Source organism: Mytilus californianus, unplaced genomic scaffold, assembly GCF_021869535.1.
Source record: "Mytilus californianus isolate M0D057914Y unplaced genomic scaffold, xbMytCali1.0.p SCAF_6, whole genome shotgun sequence".
Taxonomy (NCBI): Eukaryota; Metazoa; Mollusca; class Bivalvia; order Mytilida; family Mytilidae; genus Mytilus; species Mytilus californianus.
Window position 1 is genome coordinate 21,435,308 of NW_026262712.1, and position 20,924 is coordinate 21,456,231.

The 20,924-nt window shown below is 33.3% G+C and overlaps 1 protein-coding gene across 1 annotated transcript in view; it reads left to right on the top strand.

Annotated features, from left to right (window-relative positions):
• Positions 1–20,924, top strand: part of LOC127705275 (uncharacterized) — a 431,608-nt gene that overhangs the window by 388,360 nt on the left and 22,324 nt on the right. Inside the window, exons 56-59 of the mRNA XM_052209598.1 lie at positions 6,108–6,251; positions 8,436–8,513; positions 12,444–12,646; positions 19,437–19,513. Of these exons, the coding sequence (XP_052065558.1) occupies positions 6,108–6,251; positions 8,436–8,513; positions 12,444–12,646; positions 19,437–19,513 (502 nt within the window). The remainder of the gene's footprint in view (positions 1–6,107; positions 6,252–8,435; positions 8,514–12,443; positions 12,647–19,436; positions 19,514–20,924) is intronic.

Consider the following 20,924-nt stretch of genomic DNA (forward strand, 5'->3'; position numbering starts at 1 on the left):
TGTTTTTTTATCGTACTGGACATATGAAATACATGTGTACTGCATTGGCCTTTTCATTCCTTCTTCCTTATCAGTTTCTATCACACAGCCGTATAAAAACAACAAAGCTACAGCTTCTTTTTATTTGGGCAAATTTTCAAAAAGACAAGCTAGAAATAAGGTGTGAGTTTTTTGGCCGTGCATGGTATTTATAATTTGATCAAAAATATCGTGAATATGATAGCCAATGACCAAACAACAAAACAACACCAATATTAAAAAAAGAAACATTAAATGTAATAATCTAAAAGTATATAGGGGAGGAAAAAACTAAAATTTGCTTCCGCAATTTGCAGATTTAACATTGTTGTTATGATATTTAGAGTAGTTATATATATATAAACCATTAATATATATATATAAACAAGTTTGATATGTTTTAAAAAAAAAATGGTTTTAGTTTGGGATTATCAAAAATGAATGCAGCATAGAATTTTTAACTATTTTCAAACTGGCTACAAACACAAATCATTACTTGATTAAATTTCTTCACATTTGCATTTGAACTTTAGCCTGAAAACTAATTAACTCTTATCTAAAAAAAAAACCAGCACCTTAGAATGGAACATCTAGTGTTGTCTTTCGGGAGAGAGGAGATAAAAAAAATGATTCCTTTAACAAGATATTTCACCCCACATTGAACAGTAGTTACATTAAGTAAACAATCAATGTCAGTTTCTAATTCTTATACAACAAAAATAATATAAAACAATACATCTTTATTAAACAATTATCTGATATTTAATGCCAAACAAACATTTGGGTTTACGATTGTATTTCTTTTTTTAAAGAAAGCAACTTGTTCAGATTCTTTATTAAGATAACTAATATTACATTGGTGTTCTCCATTACAATTAAATCATATGATAATATACAAAACAACACTTCAAAGTTTCATATGTAATTAAGTCTCCCAAACAAAGTTTGGGAAGACTTATTGTTTTTGCTCAGTTCTTATTCTTATGGCACCCTCAACGGAGTTGGGGTGACATACTGTTATCCTACGTTTCTTTTTTTTCTTATTATTTTTCTTGCACAAATTTTGTCCGCGCCAGTTCTTGGAATCCAATGGACCAATGTTGATGGAACTCTACCATAATGAGGACCCCCATGTAAAGTTGTGCACCTTGCTATGGAATGGTAAAAAATGGCCGCCGTTTCCATGGAAACAGAAAAATGCCAAAAAAATCAAAGTGTTCCAAACTGGAAGAAACTCCACAGGAATGGTAACTGGCATGTGCTGATTTGCAGTTTGACTTCAGAATTTTCAATATGGCTGCCTTTACCATGGAAACAGCTAAAATATCAAAAATTCTAACTCTTCCGTTATAAGACCCAACTGGATGAAACTTAATGAAAATGTTACCCAGTATGCCAAGATGCCAAGACAATATTTGGATACTCCAAAATGGCCGCCGTTGTCATGGAAACTGGGGACAAGTTTAACATTGACCCTATGGGAAAATGCATCAAATCAGCATTTTCTTAAAGAGTATTTCACCAAAGTCAATGAAACTGTATTGATATATAACATGACATGTGGAAATGAGATGTCTGCTTTTAGAATTTTGGAATTATCCACTTGGAATTTTCAAAATGGCCACCGTTACCATGGAAACAGCAAAATTGTTCAAAAAATCAAAATGTTTCAAAAGCAATGAAACTTCACACAAATATTGTCTGGGATATTCAGATATGAAATTTGACTTTGGAATTTCCAAAATGGCCGCCGTTACCATGGCAAAAAAGTCAAAAATTTCAAAATGCTCCAAACTTAACAAAACTTGACAAAAATGACAATTTGCATTTCTAGATTCGCTCTTTGACTTTTGAATTTTCAAAATGGCTGCCGTTACCCTGGCAATGGGGGAAGGGTGCCATCCGTTATTGCTAGCAATTACAAATCTAGTTATTCTTTGTCTTCCGCCGCTTTTTTGAATGAACTTGTCCGCACCATATCTCCAAAACCGCTTGTCAGATTGACTTAAGGTTTCACAATATGTTAGATTAACATGTCTAGTGGTGCAATCAGGGTTTCGTTTGTGCATTGGGGTCTAAAAAGGGGTACTTTGAGGGGCCAAAAGAAGGGAGGGGTTTACTATAGAACCCTATGGGATTTTTTTTATTTTTTTTCAAATGATTATAACTTGAAAACCGTTAGTGATAGACACAATCTTTATAATTGAAAATGTTCTACATGATAAAGCACATCAAATGAAATAAGGGTTTCGTCCCCTGGGGTCAACCCCACCCCCTGCCATTTGACAAAGTTCTAATATCTTGTAAGTGGTCAACATCCCCACCTCTAAACCATATATATTCTGGTTTGTCATGATAAAGCACATCAAATGAAATAAAGGGTAAGTCCCCAGGGGTCACCCCCACCCCCTGCCATTTGAGAAATTTCTAATATCTTGTAAGTTGTCAAGATCCCCACCCCTAAACCATATATATTCTTGTTTGTCATGATACAGTCCATCAAATGAAAAAAAAGGATTAGTCCCCAGGGGTCACCCCAACCCCCTGCCATTTGAGAAAGTTCTAATATCTTGTAAATGGTCGAGATCCCCACCCCTAAACCATATATATTCTGGTTAGTCATGATACTGCACATAAAATGAAGTAACATATTAGTCCCAAGGGGTCACCCCCACCCCCTGCCATTTGAGAAAGTTCTAATATCTTGTAAATGGTTGAGATCCCCTCCCCTAAACCATATATAGTCCTGTTCGTCATGTCACAAAGATTCGATTGATATATAGGGTCAGTCCCAAGGGGTCCCCCACTCCCAATGATCTAATATCTTGTACATGGTCGAGATCCCCACCCCTAAACCATATATATTCTTATTCATCATGTCAAGAAAATTTGAATGATATATAGGGTCAGTCCTTAGGGATCACCCCCAGCCCCTGCCATTTGAGAAAGTTCTATTATCTTGTAAATTGTCGAGATTCCCACCACTAAACCATACATATTATTGTTTGTCATGATACAGTCTATCAAATGAAATAAAGGATTAGTCCTGAGGGGTCACCCCCCACCCCCTGCCATTTGAGAAAATTCTAATATCATGTAAATGGTCAAGATCCCCACCACTTAACCATATACATTCTTGTTCGTCATTTCACAAAGATTAGATTAATATATATGGTCAGTCCCCAGGGGGTTCCCCCACCCCTTAATGGTCTAATATCTTGTAAACGGTCAAGATCCCCACCCCTTAACCATATATATTCTGGATTGGCATGCCAAGATGATATGAATGATACACAGGGTAAGACCCAGGTGTCATCCCCACCCCCTGTCATCTGAATATGTTCAAATAACTTGTAAATGGTCGAGATCCCCACCCCTAAACCATATATATTCTGGTTAGTCATGATACAGCACATCAAATGAAATAAAGTATTAGTCCCCAGGGGTCACCCCCACCCCCTGCCATTTGAGAAAGTTTTAATTTCTTGTAAATGGTCGAGATCCCAACCCCTAAACCATATATATTCTGGTTAGTCATGATACAGCACATTAAATGAAGTCAAGTATTAGTCCCAAGGGGTCACCCCCACCCCCTGCCATTTGAGAAAGTTTTAATATCTTGTAAATGGTTGAGATCCCCTCCCCTAAACCATATATATTTCTGATTGTCGTGTCACAAAGATTCAAATGATATATAGGGTTAGTCCCCAGGGGTCACCCCACCCACAATGATCTAATATCTTGTAAATGGTCGAGATCCCTACCCCTAAACCATATATTTTCCTATTCATCATGTCAAGAAGATTTGAATAATATAAAGGGTCAGTCCCCAGGGATCACCCAACCCCCTGCCCTTTGAGAAAGTTCTAATATCTTGTAAATGGTTGAGATCCCCACCCCTAAACCATATATATTGCTGTTCCTCATGTCACAAAGATTGGAAAGATATATAGGGTCAGTCCCCAGGCATCACTAATGCATATAACTTTACTGGACCAAACCAATGTTCACTGGACTTTGCCCAATGTCAGGCGACCCTGGGAATGACGAATTATGGGAACTTCGTTTGGGAGACTTCGTAACAGCATCCTGTTACAATCATTTCTTGTTATATATATGTAATAATACAATTGTACCCATATTTTTAAGAATTGTTTCTTATTGCTAAATGCATCATTTATAAATTTTTATAGTCTAATTACATTCAGTAATATTTTGTGGATTTAAAAGTTTAGAAACTGAAAAATAATTATTATGTGAATCTTTTAAAACTAAACCATAAGATAGGAAAAAAGTTTGTCTTATATCTTTATATTTATCACAAGATATCAAAAAATTTACTTCAGTCTCTACTTCAGTGCAAAATTTGCATAAATGTTGTTCTCTTGGAATTTTGGATTTATTAGATCTACCCCGTTCTATATTTAAACAATGAGTATGAACATGAACAATCACATCATAGCAAAGCATTTTTGCAAGTGAATTATCATAGTTTTCAACTGAATTAACCTAGAATTATAGAAATGTTTTAAATCAGAAAGAAATGGCAAAGTAGGTATTGAGTAGGGGGTTGAAGCATCCATTTTATACCTTTAAAAAACGCAAACCTGTTAGAGCGCATGGCACACATTTATGTATTTAAATTATTGTTGTCTCAATTTCCTGACCGTTATTTATCTTAAAATAAGCGTAGTGTATATATTAATACAAAAATGTCTATTAGTAAAGAGCATCAAAATGTTTATTTATAAACACCTTGTGGATAATTTATAAACATCTTGTGGATAATTTATAAACATCTTGTGGATAATTTTCAATTGCAGTTTTTTTTGTCAAAATCTTAACTGCACAATGTATTAGATTTCTATCTTTATTCTCACAAGCTAAATATTGAATATGGTAGATTCATAGAAAGAGAATGAAAGATTATGTATTTGATGTGACTATGGTGATATAAAGGATGAATTTTATTTTATTATAAAATGTCAAAAGTACTTATGCTAATATCAGAAAATTTAATATAAAAAGGTATCATTATACAAATGCATCTGTTTTCAAAGTAGTTCAGTTATTGTCAACAAAGAATGTATAAGAATTGTCTTATATTTATAGGAAAATATTTAAATTATGCCACAGATATGAAATTTTCAAGACAATCCTTTGAATGATTTATACTACATATCCTTGTCTCCAATTGTATTTAAAATGTTCTGTTATGATATACATGTATATATTTATGACATACCTGTAAGCTGTATTGCTTCTGGTTATAAAAAAACAACTAAATTTTAAAAGGTAGGGCATGCACTTAACAAAATAAAATCTTTTATTTTCATACGCCCGTCTAAGACGGGACGTATTATGGTATACCGTTGTCCGTCTGTCCGTCCGTCGTCCACACTTAGGACAATTACTAAAAAACGCTTCCACCAACTTTTATGAAACTTTGTTGAATTGTTTATATCTATTGACGTAAGTTCCCTTTCGATTTTTATAAATTTCAGATTTTTCGTTTTCATGTTATGAAGTTTTATCCTTAAAAAAAGGGGGATTTTCGAGTTTTAGGACAATAACTCAAAAATGCTTCCATCAACTTAAATGAAACTTTGGTGAATTGTATATATCTATTGATGTATGCTCCCTTTCGATTTTTATAAATTTCAGATTTTATGTTTCCGTGTTATGAATTTTTATGCTTAAAAAGGGGGGGATTTTCTAGTTTTCGGACAATCACTCATAAACACATTCACAAAATTTTATGAAACTTTGGGGAATTGTTTATATCTGTTGACTTGAGCTACCTTTTAATTTTTATAAATTTCAGATTTTACATTTTCCAGTTATGAATTTTTATACTTATAAAAGGGGGATTTTTTAGTTACTTTCACCAACTTTTATGAAACTTTGGTAAATTGTTTATATCTATTGATGTAAGATCCCTTTTGACAAATGTAAAACATTTCAAATGAGAAAACAAACAGCCTAATTAATGTACAAAAAAAAATCATTTAAAGCATAATACAAGCTAAAGGGCAACAAGCGTATCATGCGCTTATAGCGCAGCTCTTTATTATTTTTATTTTCTACAGGGTAAAAGTTGAACAGCAAGAAAGTTTGATTGTTGATTCCGGTTACATATACAATACAGCCATCAATGGAGGAAGACTTGGTGTGTTTGCCTACAACCAGACTGGTGCCATTTGGTCAGATCTCCTTTATAGTTGTACTGAAAGGTGAGGCATTTTACCAATACAACAGACGGGAAATTTATAAGTTTTTACCATCTTTTATTCCACTTTATAAATTTAGTAAAGCTAATGAGACAAACTACTTGTATTTGTAGTATTTGTATTTTTATCCATCTGATGAGTTAAGCCTTTTTCAACTGATTTTTATAGTTCGTTCTTATGTTGTACTGTTACACCACTGTCCCAGGTTAGGGGGTGGGTTGGGATCCCGCTAACATGATTAACCCCGCCACATTCTCTATGTATGTGCCTGTCCCAAGTCAGGAGCCTGTAATTTAGTGGTTGTTGTTTGTTTATATGTTACATATTTGTTTTTCGTTTAATTGTTTTTCATTTATTTGTTTTTTCGTTTATTTTTTGTACACTAATTAGGCCGTTAGTTTTCTAGTTTTGAATTGTTTTACATTGTCATTTCGGGGCCTTTTATAGCTGACTATGCGGTATGGCCTTTGCTCATTGTTGAAGGCTGTACTGTGACCTATAGTTGTTAATTTCTGTGTCATTTTGGTCTCTTGTGGAGAGGTGTCTCATTGGCAATCATACCACATCTTCTTTTTTATGTTGATTATTTAATATTCAATCTTTTTGATAACTCTTTTATTTCTATTGAAAATTTATTTACAAGAATGCACCCTCTGAAATGTCTAGCTTGCTTTACTTGTGATTGAATTCATGTTGAAAGTGTATGAAATGAAGGCTTAACTCCAAGTATCAGATAAATTTACATTATTAGTGATCAATGTAGATAAGGTCAAAGGTGCATGTACCCTATCAGACAGACAGACCCCTTACAATCATACCACATATATATACCAAATATAGTTCGCCTATTGTTTTAAGTAGTTGAAAAACATCTCTTACCTTATAAGCAGTACAAAAATTGAACATAGACCAATGAACCATAAAAATAAGGTTATGGTCAGATGAACCCAGCCAGACAATATATTCACCATGCAATTATTCAATACACAGAATAGAGTTGATCTTTTGCTCATAGTATAAACCATGAAACTTAACACTGACTGATGAACGATGAAGAAGAGATCAAGGCAAAGGTCCGTAAACGGTCATATATGCCAGAATCTGAAATCGATATGTCCTAAACAAAAGAATGAGATTTGGGACAAATTTATTTTTTACATATGTAATTTTGTTCATTTCGTTAAGATCGGATTTCTTAATCGCCATTTTTATGCCCCGCAACTGAAAGTTGGAGGGGGGGCATATTGATTTACCCCTGTCCTTCTGTCTGTCCCATTATGGGTATATATTTATTCAGCTTAACTCCTCCTAACAGTTTGAATCTTCGGAAGTTTCCACTTTGCTATCTGTTTGTACACATATTGACGGTGTGCATGTGGTCAGGGTTTTGATTTTTAGGCAGTACTAGCTAGCACCATAGATTTCTGTTCTACCCAATGATTGCTGGAATAAGTGCCATTGTTATAATCTCGTGGCTAATATGTTACTAATAACTAATTGGACAATTTTTTCATACATTTAATTCTAGAATACAAAAAATATAACCAGAATAACCTTAAATGATTGTTGAACGACGTAAAATATTTGAAGTTGCACACAGGAACGTATTTTATTATCCCCTGGGCTTTTGGCTAAGATGTCAAAGAACTATTGTATAAAATATTTCATTGCTGAAAATCTCTGATTACAAGCTGTTTACATTTCCCAAATGGCAAAATGCGCAGGAATATTTTTCATGTACACCAAATCTCTTTGATAGAGGAAATAAAGTTATATATAGATGTCTAAGTTGGCCGTAATTTTAACTTGCACGAAACGTAATTATAGTAAGTATACATTGATTCTTTCTGATGATATAAAAACCCGAATAAAGTAAGTATTGTGAAGATTGTGATTATTTAATTGATTTTAATTAAATGTATGCACATTTAAATTCCTTCCTTTAATTATATTATTCTGTTTATCACTGACCTTGCCAAATAAAGTTGTTGTTATTTTTTTAATACAAAGAAGCTAACTATCTCCCTTATTACAGCAAAGTAAATAAAAACAATATATTTTTGGAATCAGAATGAAAAAATTGGTTGGATGCAAAGAATAACTTTGAGTAAACTGGAAGTAGCTTATGAATTATTAAGAAATTTAATGTGGAAAGACCTTTTAATCCTACTTTATATTATATTTCAGAGAAAACAAGGCATTGTATTTAAATGGTTCGAGTTATGGGACTTTAGGAAACTTATCATCATTGGGAATTGAAAAGAGGTAATTGACAATAAGAAAGCAAATAAGAAATGAATATGTTTCCAAACTCTTAATCTGAAGTTTTTCAAAAGGGACCATATTGGTATCACGTCGTCAGCGTCGTCCCAGGACGCTCTGTTTCTGGACAATAACTTTAGTATAAGTAAATAGAAATCTATAAAATTTAAACACAAGGAAGGTTGGGATTAATTTGGGGGTTATGCCCCGTTATGGTCCCAAAAGTTTAGGAATTATGGGTAAAAAAGGCCCAAATAAGCATTTTTGTAGCTTCTAGACAATAACTTGTGTGTAAGTGTATGGATCTTTCTGAAATTGTACCACAAGGTTCAATATCACAAAGGGAAGGCCGGGATTGAGTTTGGGGGTAATTGCACTAAAAGTTTAGGAATAAGGGGTCAAAAAGGGGCCCTATTAAGCATTTTTGTAGCTTCCAGACAATAGCTTGTGTTTAAGTGTATGGATCTCTCTGGAATTGAACTGCAAGGTACCATACAACAAAGGGTAAGCTGGGATTAAGTTTGGGGGTAGTTACTAAAACGGGGGTTAAAAAAAAATTTGGGGTGGGGTTATTTTTTTCATAATTTTTGGGGATTTTTTTCTAAAAAATTTCCATTTTTACATTGATTTTTCTGATTTTTATATATAAAAGCAAAAAATACTGATATGGCAGGAGAAACATGCCAAACATGATGTTGTAAATAATTATATGAAGTAATGTGCAAAAGCAAGAAATCTTCAATTCCGCAATAGCACAATAATCAGGCTATTATTTGAATTTGGAATTATTTTTAATTATGGATTTTGCATAATTTCTTGTGCTTGAAATTTTTAACGAATTCCATGTTTATTTTGTATCATAATGTTCTGTGCAGTGCACAACATTTTCTATTACAAAGAAGATAGCACATTTTTAATAGAATGTACTGTGCTGCGCACAACACTATCTATACAAAATACATTATGCCGAAAGTGTTATTGCAACGCTCAAAAGTTCAAATAATAGCCTGTTAATATTACATGATAGCAAGAAGTCTTCTATTGCACAGTATTGCGTAATAGCAAGAAATCTTCAATTGCACAGTATTGCGCAATAGCAAGAAATCATCAATTGCACAATATTGCGCAATAGCAAGAAATATCCATTGCACAGTATTATGCATTAGCAAGATATCTTCAATTCCACAGTATTGCACGATAGAAAGAAATATTCAATAGCACAGTGTTACACAACATCACAGTATTGCGCAATAGCAAGAAATCTTCAATTGAAAATTAATACGAATATTTCAACCCATTTCAAATTTTTTAAATCTTTCACCACATTTATTTTGTGTCAGAAACATTAATTATGTCAAAAATTTGATCACAATCCAAATTCAGACAGTATCAAGCTTGAATATTGTGTCCAAACTTGCACCAACTGTTCAGGGTTCGATCTCTGCAGTCGTATCAGGCTGCGCTCGGCAAAGCATTTTATTGGTTATTATCTTGAATATAATAATAGACAGAGATAAACTGTACACAGCAATAATATTCAGCAAAGTAAAATCTACAGATAAGTCAACATGACCAAATTGTCAATTTACCCCTTAAGGATTTATTGCTCTTTAAGGTCAATTTTTAGCTTACCTGACCCAATTTTCTTTATCACTTGGCGTCCGTTGTCTGTTTACGTTTATAAAAATCTTCTTGTCTGAAACTACATGGCCAAATTTAACCAAACATGACCACAATCATCATTGGGGTATCTAGATAAAAAAAAGTGTCCTATGACCTGGCCAACCAACCAAGATGGCGGCCATGACTTAAAATAGAACATAGGGGTAAACTGTAGATTTTGGTTTATATCTCTGAAACTAAAGCATTTAGAGCAAATCTGACATGGGGGTAAAATTGTGTATCAGATCAAGATCGATCTGCCCTGAAATTCTCAGACAAATTTGATAACCTGTTGTTGGGTTGCTGCCCATGAATTGGTAATTTTAAGGAAATTTTGCAGTTTTTATACATCCATTTAAGGGATGTATTATGGTTTACCGTTGTTCGTCTGTTTGTCAGTCTGTCGTCAACATGTCAGACATTAACTCAAAAACTTTCAGCCATTTGACACAAAACTTTGATGAATTGTTCATATCTATTGACATGAGCTCCTTTTCATTTTTTAGCTCACCTGGTCCAAGTGAGCTTTTCTAATCACTTGGCGTCTGTCATCGTCTGTCATCCATCAACTTTTACAGAAATCTTCTCTGAAACTGCATGGCCAAATTTAACCAAACTTGGCCACAATCATCATTGGGGCATCTAGTTTTAAAAATGTGTCCAATGATCCAGCCAACCAACCAATATGGCCACCATGGCTAAAAATCGAACATACAGGTAAAATGTAGTTTTGGCTTATATCTCTGAAACCAAAGCATTTAGAGCAAATTGGAAATGGGGTTAAATTTTTTATCAGGTCAAGATCGATCTGCTGTTAACTTTTCAGACAAATCAGACAACCCGTTTTTTTATAAATTTTAGATTTTACACTTCCAATTTATGGGATTTTATTCATAATAAAGGGGTGATTTTCGGACAATCATACCTTCAAAGTGCTTTGAGCAGTTTTCATTAAACTTTGATAACTGGTTTATGTCAATTAAGATAACCTCCCTTTAGTTTTTTACAAATTTCTGATATGACATTGAGAAGTAATTGAACTTTAAAAATGTGACAGGCGTATTATGCGCTCATGGCGCCACTGTTTATTGGATATTATCTTGAATATTATTTTAGATTTATAGATAATTAAACTGCAAACAGCAATAATGTTCAGCAAAGTAAGATCTACAAATAAGTCAACATGACTGAAATGGTCAAATGACCCCTTAAGGAGTTCTTGTCCTATACAGTAAATTTTTAACAGATTTTTTTCAATTTTTGAAATCTTACAAAAATCTTCTCCTCTGAAACTACTGATACAAATTTAACCAATCTAGGTCACAATTATCATTAGGGTATCTAGGTTAAAAAAAATTTCCAATGACCCTGCCTGCCAACCAACATGGCAGACATGGCTAAAAAAAGAACTTAACCGTTACCATGATGTGACCGTCATATGACGGGCGTACCCAAACCACCGTTATTTGGCTCCAATGGCTTTCCATACTTTTAAAATTCAACTGTTTGATACTTATTTCGAAATTTATGCATGCTCCCTCAACCAGAGGCTATCTATTGTCTTGTTTCTCATATATAAATTGCATTTTGAGCTCAATTACGAATTTGGAAAATTAAAATCAGATAAAACTGGGTTTTCTGGAGAGGTGGGCTTCCCTTCGGTGCCTTACACAGGAAGTTCAGAGGCTTAAACTTGCAAAAATGGTGCAAACCTGCAGGCATATAAATACTGATCCTAATTATTATTGAAATACACATAGGAAATGACTACTTCCGGTTTCAGCTCCAGTTAAAGTAAAAAATCTGAAAATATTGTGAAATTCCATACTTTTGGTCCAAATGACCTTCTTAAGACTACTGAACCAAGATCAGATTCACTTCCACCTAACAACTGTTGGGGTCAATTTGTTAACTATGGTCCACTCTACATGCAGACTACAGCTGGATACCTATACCAGCATATCTGAGTCTTCCAGGTCAAAAAAAAGGATGAAAAATCGTCAAATTGATGCTTTTGGAACCTGATGACCAACTTTGGGGCAAATTCCTGCCCACCCTTATTAATTAAGGATATGCATGGTTGTCATGAAGTAATTACGAAAAGGAGACGTGTAATTTTCAGTGAAACAACTATTCAGAATTCAGAATCCCTTTAGATTCAACCAATTTTTTTCAATTTTTGTACCTGATGTTTTATTATGAATTGAATTCCTATTAAATTATATCCTTGTTTTGTTTGTTCTGCATTATAATTATTCTTTACCATTTCAGTTTTACTGTAGAGGGTTGGATTAATTTACCAACAGGATATTCTTCAGCTAAACTTCCATTTGTATGTTCCAATTCAAGTGATTTTTGTGTGTATATAGAGAATGGGAATCTGCATACACAAATAGGAAGCAGAATCGTCAGTGGATCAACTATGTTACCAGCAAACAACTGGACACATATAGCAAGTGTGTATAATGCACAAGGTAAGTCATGTCAGCAAACAACTGGACACATATAGCAAGTGTGTATAATGCACAAGGTAAGTCATGTCAGCAAACAACTGGACACATATAGCAAGTGTGTATAATGCACAAGGTAAGTCATGTCAGCAAACAACTGGACACATATAGCAAGTGTGTATAATGCACAAGGTAAGTCATGTCAGCAAACAACTGGACACATATAGCAAGTGTGTATAATGCACAAGGTAAGTCATGTCAGCAAACAACTGGACACATAAAGCAAGTGTGTATAATGCACAAGGTAAGTCATGCAAACAACTGGACACATATAGCAAGTGTGTATAATGCACAAGTTAAGTCATATATAAACAACTCGACACATATAGCAAGTTTGTATAATGCACAAGGTAAGTCATGCAAACAATTGGACACATATAGCAAGTGTGTATAATGCACAAGATAAGTCATGTAAACAACTGGACACATATAGCAAGTGTGTATAATGCACAAGTTAAGTCATATAAACAACTCAACACATATAGCAAGTGTGTATAATGCACAAGGTAAGTCATGCAAACAAGTGGACACATATAGCAAGTGTGTATAATGCACAAGGTAAGTCATGTAAACAACTGGACACATATAGCAAGTGTGTATAATGCACAAGTTAAGTCATATAAACAACTGGATACATATAGCAAGTGTGTATAATGCACAAGATAAGTCATGTAAACAACTGGAATCATATAGCAAGTGTGTATAATGCACAAGATAAGTCATGTAAACAACTGGACATATATAGCAAGTGTGTATAATGCACAAGGTAAGTCATGCAAACAAGTGGACACATATAGCAAGTGTGTATAATGCACAAGATAAGTCATGTAAACAACTGGACACATATAGCAAGTGTGTATAATGCACAAGTTAAGTCATTTAAATAACTCAACACATATAGCAAGTGTGTATAATGCACAAGTTAAGTCATATAAACAACTGGACACATATAGCAAGTGTGTATAATGCACAAGATAAGTCATGTAAACAACTGGACACATATAGCAAGTGTGTATAATGCACAAGATAAGTCATGTAAACAACTGGACATATATAGCAAGTGTGTATAATGCACAAGATAAGTCATGTAAACAACTGGACACATATAGCAAGTGTGTATAATGCACAAGATAAATCATATAAATAATTCCACACATATAGCAAGTGTGTATAATGCACAAGATAAGTCATATAAATAATTCCACACATATAGCAAGTGTGTATAATGCAGAAGGTAAGTCATGCAAACAACTGGACACATATAACAAGTGTGTATAATGCACAAGGTAAGTCGTGCAAACAACTGGACACATATAGCAAGTGTGTATAATGCACAAGTTAAGTTATATAAACAACTCGACACATATAGTAAGTGTGTATAATGCACAAGGTAAGTCATGCAAACAATTGGACACATATAGCAAGTGTGTATAATGCACAAGTTAAGTCATATAAACAACTCAACACATATAGCAAGTGTGTATAATGCACAAGATAAGTCATGTAAACAACTGGACACATATAGCAAGTGTGTATAATGCACAGGTTAAGTCATATAAACAACTCAACACATATAGCAAGTGTGTATAATGCACAAGGTAAATCATGCAAACAAGTGGACACGTATAGCAAGTGTGTATAATGCACAAGGTAAGTCATGTAAACAACTGGACACATATAGCAAGTGTGTATAATGCACAAGATAAGTCATATAAACAACTGGACACATATAGCAAGTGTGTATAATGCACAAGATAAGTCATGTAAACAACTGGACACATATAGCAAGTGTGTATAATGCACAAGGTAAGTCATATAAACAACTGGACACATATAGCAAGTGTGTATAATGCACAAGATAAGTCATGTAAACAACTGGACACATTTAGCAAGTGTGTATAATGCACAAGATAAGTCATGTAAACAACTGGACACATAGAGCAAGTGTGTATAATGCACAAGGTAAGTCATATAAACAACTGAACATATATAGCAAGTGTGTATAATGCACAAGGTAAGTCATATAAACAACTGGACACATATAGCAAGTGTGTATAATGCACAAGGTAAGTCATGTCAGTGCATTTAAAAAGGTTAAAGTATTTGTTTAAAAAACAAAATCTGTAGTGATAGCAGTTGTTGCTTTGAAATATATTCATACCTGCAGTAAACCAGTAAGTCTTTAATCAATACTGTTACAAAGTCAAAAAAGTTTAGATACACATAATTTTGCAATTTAAAGATGACATTTTCTCTTTGTAAAGACATTATATTTATATGAAAACTCTTGATGCCTTGTAATGTCTGAATACACACCAACAATTTTTAGCTCACCTAAGTTTATCAATTTAACACACTAGTAATATATTTAAATATTGTTTTATCAGTACCAACATTGTTTTGTATATGAAAAATAAAAGAATAATTAATGTAGATTCATGGTATGCTGCCATCTTGGATTGTACAATTAGAGTACAACATCGGTCTAATTATTTGCCCAAATCTGCAAATTTGGAGACAGATTTGCAATTTAATGGTTAGACTGTTTATTTATATAAAGAAAACTTGCTGATTTATTGTATTATTCAAAATATTTAAACAAATATCATTTTTTTAGCTCACCTGGGCCGAAGGGCCATGTGAGCTTTTCTTATCGCTTGGCGTCGTTGTCGTCCTTGTTAACTTTTACAAAAATCTTCTCCTCTGAAACTACTGGAACAAATTTAAACTAACTTGGCCGTTTTTGGTTATTATCTTGAATATTATTATAGATAGAGATATACTGTAACAGCAATAATGTACAGCAAAGTAAGACCTACAAATAAGTAAACATAAAATGGTCAGTTGACCCCTTAGGGAGGTATTGCCCTTTATAATCAAATTTTAACAATTTTTCGTAAATTTTTGTAATCTTTTACAAAAATCTTCTCCTCTGAAACTACTGAGACAAATTTAACCAAACTTGTCCACAATCATCAATAGGGTATCTTGTTTAAAGAATGTGTCCGATGATCCCACCGGCAAACCAAGATGGCGGACATGGCTAAAAATAGTACATAGGGTAAAATGCAGTTTTTGGCTCATATCTCTGAAACCAAAGCATTTAGAGCAAATCTGACACGATAAAATAGTTCATTAGGTCAATATCTATCTGACCTGAAGTTTTCAGACCAATCAGGCAACCCATTGTTGAGTTGCTGCCCCTGAATTGGTAATTTTAAGAAAATTTTGCCGTTTTTGTTTATTATCTTGAATATTATTATAGATAGAGATAAACTGTAAACAGCAATAATGTACAGCAAAGTAAGACCTACAAATAAGTGAACATGACCAAAATGGTCAGTTGACCCCTTAAGGAGTTACTGCCCTTTATAGTCAAATTTTAACAATTTTTCGTAAATTTTTGTAATCTTTTACAAAAATCTTCTTCTCTGAAACTACTGAGACAAATTTAACCAAACTTATCCACAATCATCAAAAGGGTATCTTGTTTAAAGAATGTGTCCGATGACCCCACCGGCAAACCAAGATGGCCGACATGGCTAAAAATAGTACATAGGGTAAAATGCAGTTTTTGGCTCATATCTCTGAAACCAAAGCATTTAGAGCAAATCTGACACGATAAAATAGTTCATTAGGTCAATATCTATCTGACCTGAAGTTTTCAGACCAATCAGGCAACCCATTGTTGAGTTGCTGCCCCTGAATTGGTAATTTTAAGAAAATTTTGCCGTTTTTGTTTATTATCTTGAATATTATTATAGATAGAGATAAACTGTAAACAGCAATAATGTACAGCAAAGTAAGACCTACAAATAAGTGAACATGACCAAAATGGTCAGTTGACCCCTTAAGGAGTTACTGCCCTTTATAGTCAAATTTTAACAATTTTTCGTAAATTTTTGTAATCTTTTACAAAAATCTTCTTCTCTGAAACTACTGAGACAAATTTAACCAAACTTATCCACAATCATCAAAAGGGTATCTTGTTTAAAGAATGTGTCCGATGACCCCACCGGCAAACCAAGATGGCCGACATGGCTAAAAATAGTACATAGGGTAAAATGCAGTTTTTGGCTCATATCTCTGAAACCAAAGCATTTAGAGCAAATCTGACATGATAAAATTGTTCATTAGGTCAATATCTATCTGCCCTGAAGACTCAGAAGTTTTCTGCCCTATTAGGCTACCCTTTGTTGGGTTGCTGCCCCTGAATTGGTAATTTTAAGAAAATTTGGCAGTTTTTGGTTATTATCTTGAATATTATTATAGATAGAAATTAACTGTAAACAGCAATAATGTTCAGCAAAGTAAGATCTTCAAATAAGTCAACGTGACCTAAATGGTCAATTGACCCCTTAAGGAGTTATTGTCCTTTATAGTACATTTTTAACAAGATTTTGTAAATTTTTCGTATTTTAGTTTAGTTTATATTATGCTGTTTTTTTAAAGCAATTGCTTTTATGCCATCGCGTATGGCCATCTTTGTGACTCAAATCAGAGACTCCGCCCAGATCAAGCAATAGTATTTTGTTAAACAGGCTCCTGGTCAGTCATTCTTAAACACCTATGTATGTTTTCTAATGCAATACATAGCTTGAAACTTTTGAAAAACGTTAGTGGATTTAAGAGGTTTCAGCATATGTTCTTGTAGATGTATTTTTGTATTTAGGGGGACAACCGTTTGACTATCAAAAAACATAGAAGTCTGAGTGAAAAAAAGTGCATTTTTATACCTGCGATTCCGTTCTCCTTTCGTACGATGTTTCAACAAAATATGGAATCATTTCAGTTGTTGATTTAGTATTGAAAATTTTACTGAATTATCTCTTATTAAATACGGTTTTATATGTTTAATTGGTGTTTCTCTAAGAAAGAGGCCAGGTGCTCTTGTTCATTCATAAAGTTATCGTTCATTCATAAATTTATCGTAAAATCAAAATCACTACACAGGTTATACGTAGTGTCAAATGATAACCTGTAATCTAAAAATAGACAAACTTAACTGACCTATTTTTAGCTCACCGGGGCCCAAAGGGCCCCATGTGAGCTTATGCCATCACTTGGCGTCCGTTGTCGTCCGTCGTCTGTCGTCGTCGTAAACTATTTCAAAAATCTTCTCCTCTGAAACTACTGGGCCAAATACCTTCAAACTTTAATTAAATGTTCCTTAGGGTAACTTGTTTATAAATTGTATCCGAAGTTTGTATCCATCGACAAACATGGCCGCCATGGCTAAAAATAGAACATAAGGGTCAAATGCAGTTTTTGGCTTATATCCCAAAAACTAAATCTTTTAGAGCAAATGTGACCTGGGGTAAAATTGTTTAAATGGTCAAGATCTATCGGCCCTGAAATTTTCAGACGAATCGAACAACCCATTGTTGGGTTGCTGCCACCAAATTGGTAGTTTGAACAAAATTTTGCAGTTTTTTGTTATTATTTTGAACATTACTATAGATATATTTTAACTGTAAGCAGCAATATTGTTCAGCAAAGTAAGATCTACAAAAAAATTAATATGACCAAAATTGTCAATTGACCCCTTAAGGAGTTATTGCCCTTTAAAGACAATTTTACACAATTTGTTCATCAAGTTTGCTAACATTTAAAAATCTTCTCCTTTGAAATACAGGTGAGCGATTCAGGCTCTTGAGAGCCTCTTGTGTTGATTTGTTTGCACAAATAATTTAGCGGAACAAAACCCTTGTTAAAAACACATAACAATAAGTTCATTTTCCTTTTTTGTCATAACTCCGTAAGATTAATCGATCATCTTACTAATGAAATGGACCCGTCAAAACATGATAGATGCCAAGTCCAGATGAAGAGATATTTACAATTTGGAATTTTCTAGTTTCATAGATTGAAAAAAAGTACGTCCTTTTGGATATCATAATCAAAACTGGGTATGCATGACAAATGATGAAACCATAACCTCGTCTTTCCAGTGGACGAGTCTACTATGTGTGTTGACACTCGACAGTCCATCGTGTTTGCAATTTTATTTCACATGTTTTCGAAATATTGAAGATCATTTTTCGCAATGTTTCCTGAAAATTGATAAATATCAAAGCAACGAAGAGCTGTTTGTTCTTGTTCGTATAATGTCGATTTAATGTCATGTTTGTCTGTGATAACCCCCCTTTTCGGGATTGCATGATAATTATAGTTATCTCGTACCGCATGAGGATGAAACATATCAACTGAGCAATAATGTTTTTGGGACTTAATTTTAAGAAATGAAGACAAAGTAACATTATGAAAATATTTTTAGTAAGCTGAAATATATATTTATTTTTTACATGTTTATGTCTTGTAAGATATTTTATTTCTTTCCCGTTTTTCAACATTTGTGTCTGGAAAGTTGAAATGTTTTAATTGAATGGTTAAATTTAAATTAGTTATGATAATTGTTAAAATTAAATCAATAAAGGAAATTATTGCCCAGTTACAAACATTACCAGGGGATAATTTCTTTTTGAGTTATATGTTTCAGCACATGTAAATTTGACCCCAACTTTAGCCTGGTAAACTTTTGTCTCCTTGTGAAATATAAAACATATCAAAACTGACTTTCTGCTAAAGTCTTTTATTGATATAAAGTTAAAACCTTCTTACTTCTCACTAGACAACACTCCTGTCAGGTTTAATTCTTATATATATGTGGATGAAAAATAAAAGTCCCTTAAACATTAACATGGCAGCAATTGCTTTTACAGCCTTTAATGCTTTGATTAATTTTTTATTACAGAAAAGTCAGTAACATTGTATGTCAATGGTGTAAATGGATTAGATGTTCAGATCACAGATGCTACAGAAATTGTTTGGGTAAACAAATCTCTGTTATTCACATAGCACTTTTAGTCGTCAAATTGTTATACTGTAAATTCAGAAATTAATGTTTGGCATTTGTGTGCACTAATTATTGTGATCACTGATCACAGGAGATTTAATACTGCCTTATAATGGTATGACATTGTCTTCCTCATCATAAGACATAATATATATTTGGTTTCCAGACAATAACTTAGTATGAGTTTATGGATTTCTATGAGATTTTACCACATTTTACAACAAGGTTCCATACAACAATAAGAAGGTTTGATTTGTATCCTAATTGTTTAGGAATAATAGGGCAAAAAGGGGTAAAAAACAAACAAGTTTCTTGTTTCAGGAAAATCAATTTTTGTAAAATTGTATGGATCTCTACGAAATTGTGCCACAAGGTTCCATACCACCAAAGGAGGGTTGGGATCGATTTTGGGGGGAAAAACATGCATGTTTTTAGTTTAAAATAAATAAAACTTAAAAGAAAAAAAAATGATGCATATGTTTTTTATAACTAAAAAAAAAGAACTCAGGGGAAAATTCAAAATGGAAAGTCCTTAATCAAATGGCAAAATCAAAAGCTCAAACACATCAAACGAATGGATAACAACTGTCATATTCCTGACTTGGTACAGGCATTTAGAAAAAAAATGGTGGATTGAAAGCTAGCTAAACCTCTCACTTGTATGACAGTCGCATCAAATTCCATTATGATGACAACAATGCTTGAACAAAGCAAACAGACATAATAGGTAAAAATTTCAAAAATAGAGGTACAGCAGTCAACATTTTGTTACAATCTTAATCACTATAAAAACAAACAAATATGTAACAAGGAAGCACAAAAAGGCATATAGCAATGCTTGTGTATTTAATTTCATAACAAAATGTTGTTAACTCTAATACTCCCTTTTGTATGTGTAAACTTAACATTGTTTGTTCATTTTTTATTTGATAGTACAAGATGACTTGACATGCCCTTCCTATACATGTTAGTGGAGATTTTTGAATAATTTGAGATTTCTTACTTCAATTTGAAATAAACTAACTTATTGTAACAACAGTTTAAAAAAACTATCAAAACTACAAGCAAAACTTTATTTCTATTTCAAACAATATAAACCATACCAATTAAACTGTTTTTGATGTTATATAGACATAATAATGCTTGACAATAATCATGGTCCAACAAACACAAACAAGGAAAATATCTAATTTCTTCATGCATTTCCTCTTATAGAATGATGTGTTATAAACTATATATAAAAAAGAAGATGTGGTATAATTGCCAATGAGACAACTCTCCACAAGAGCCCAAATGATACAGAAATTAACAACTCATAATATGTCACTGTATGGCCATCAACAATGACCAAAGCCTGTACTGCATAGTCAGCTATAAAAGGCCCCG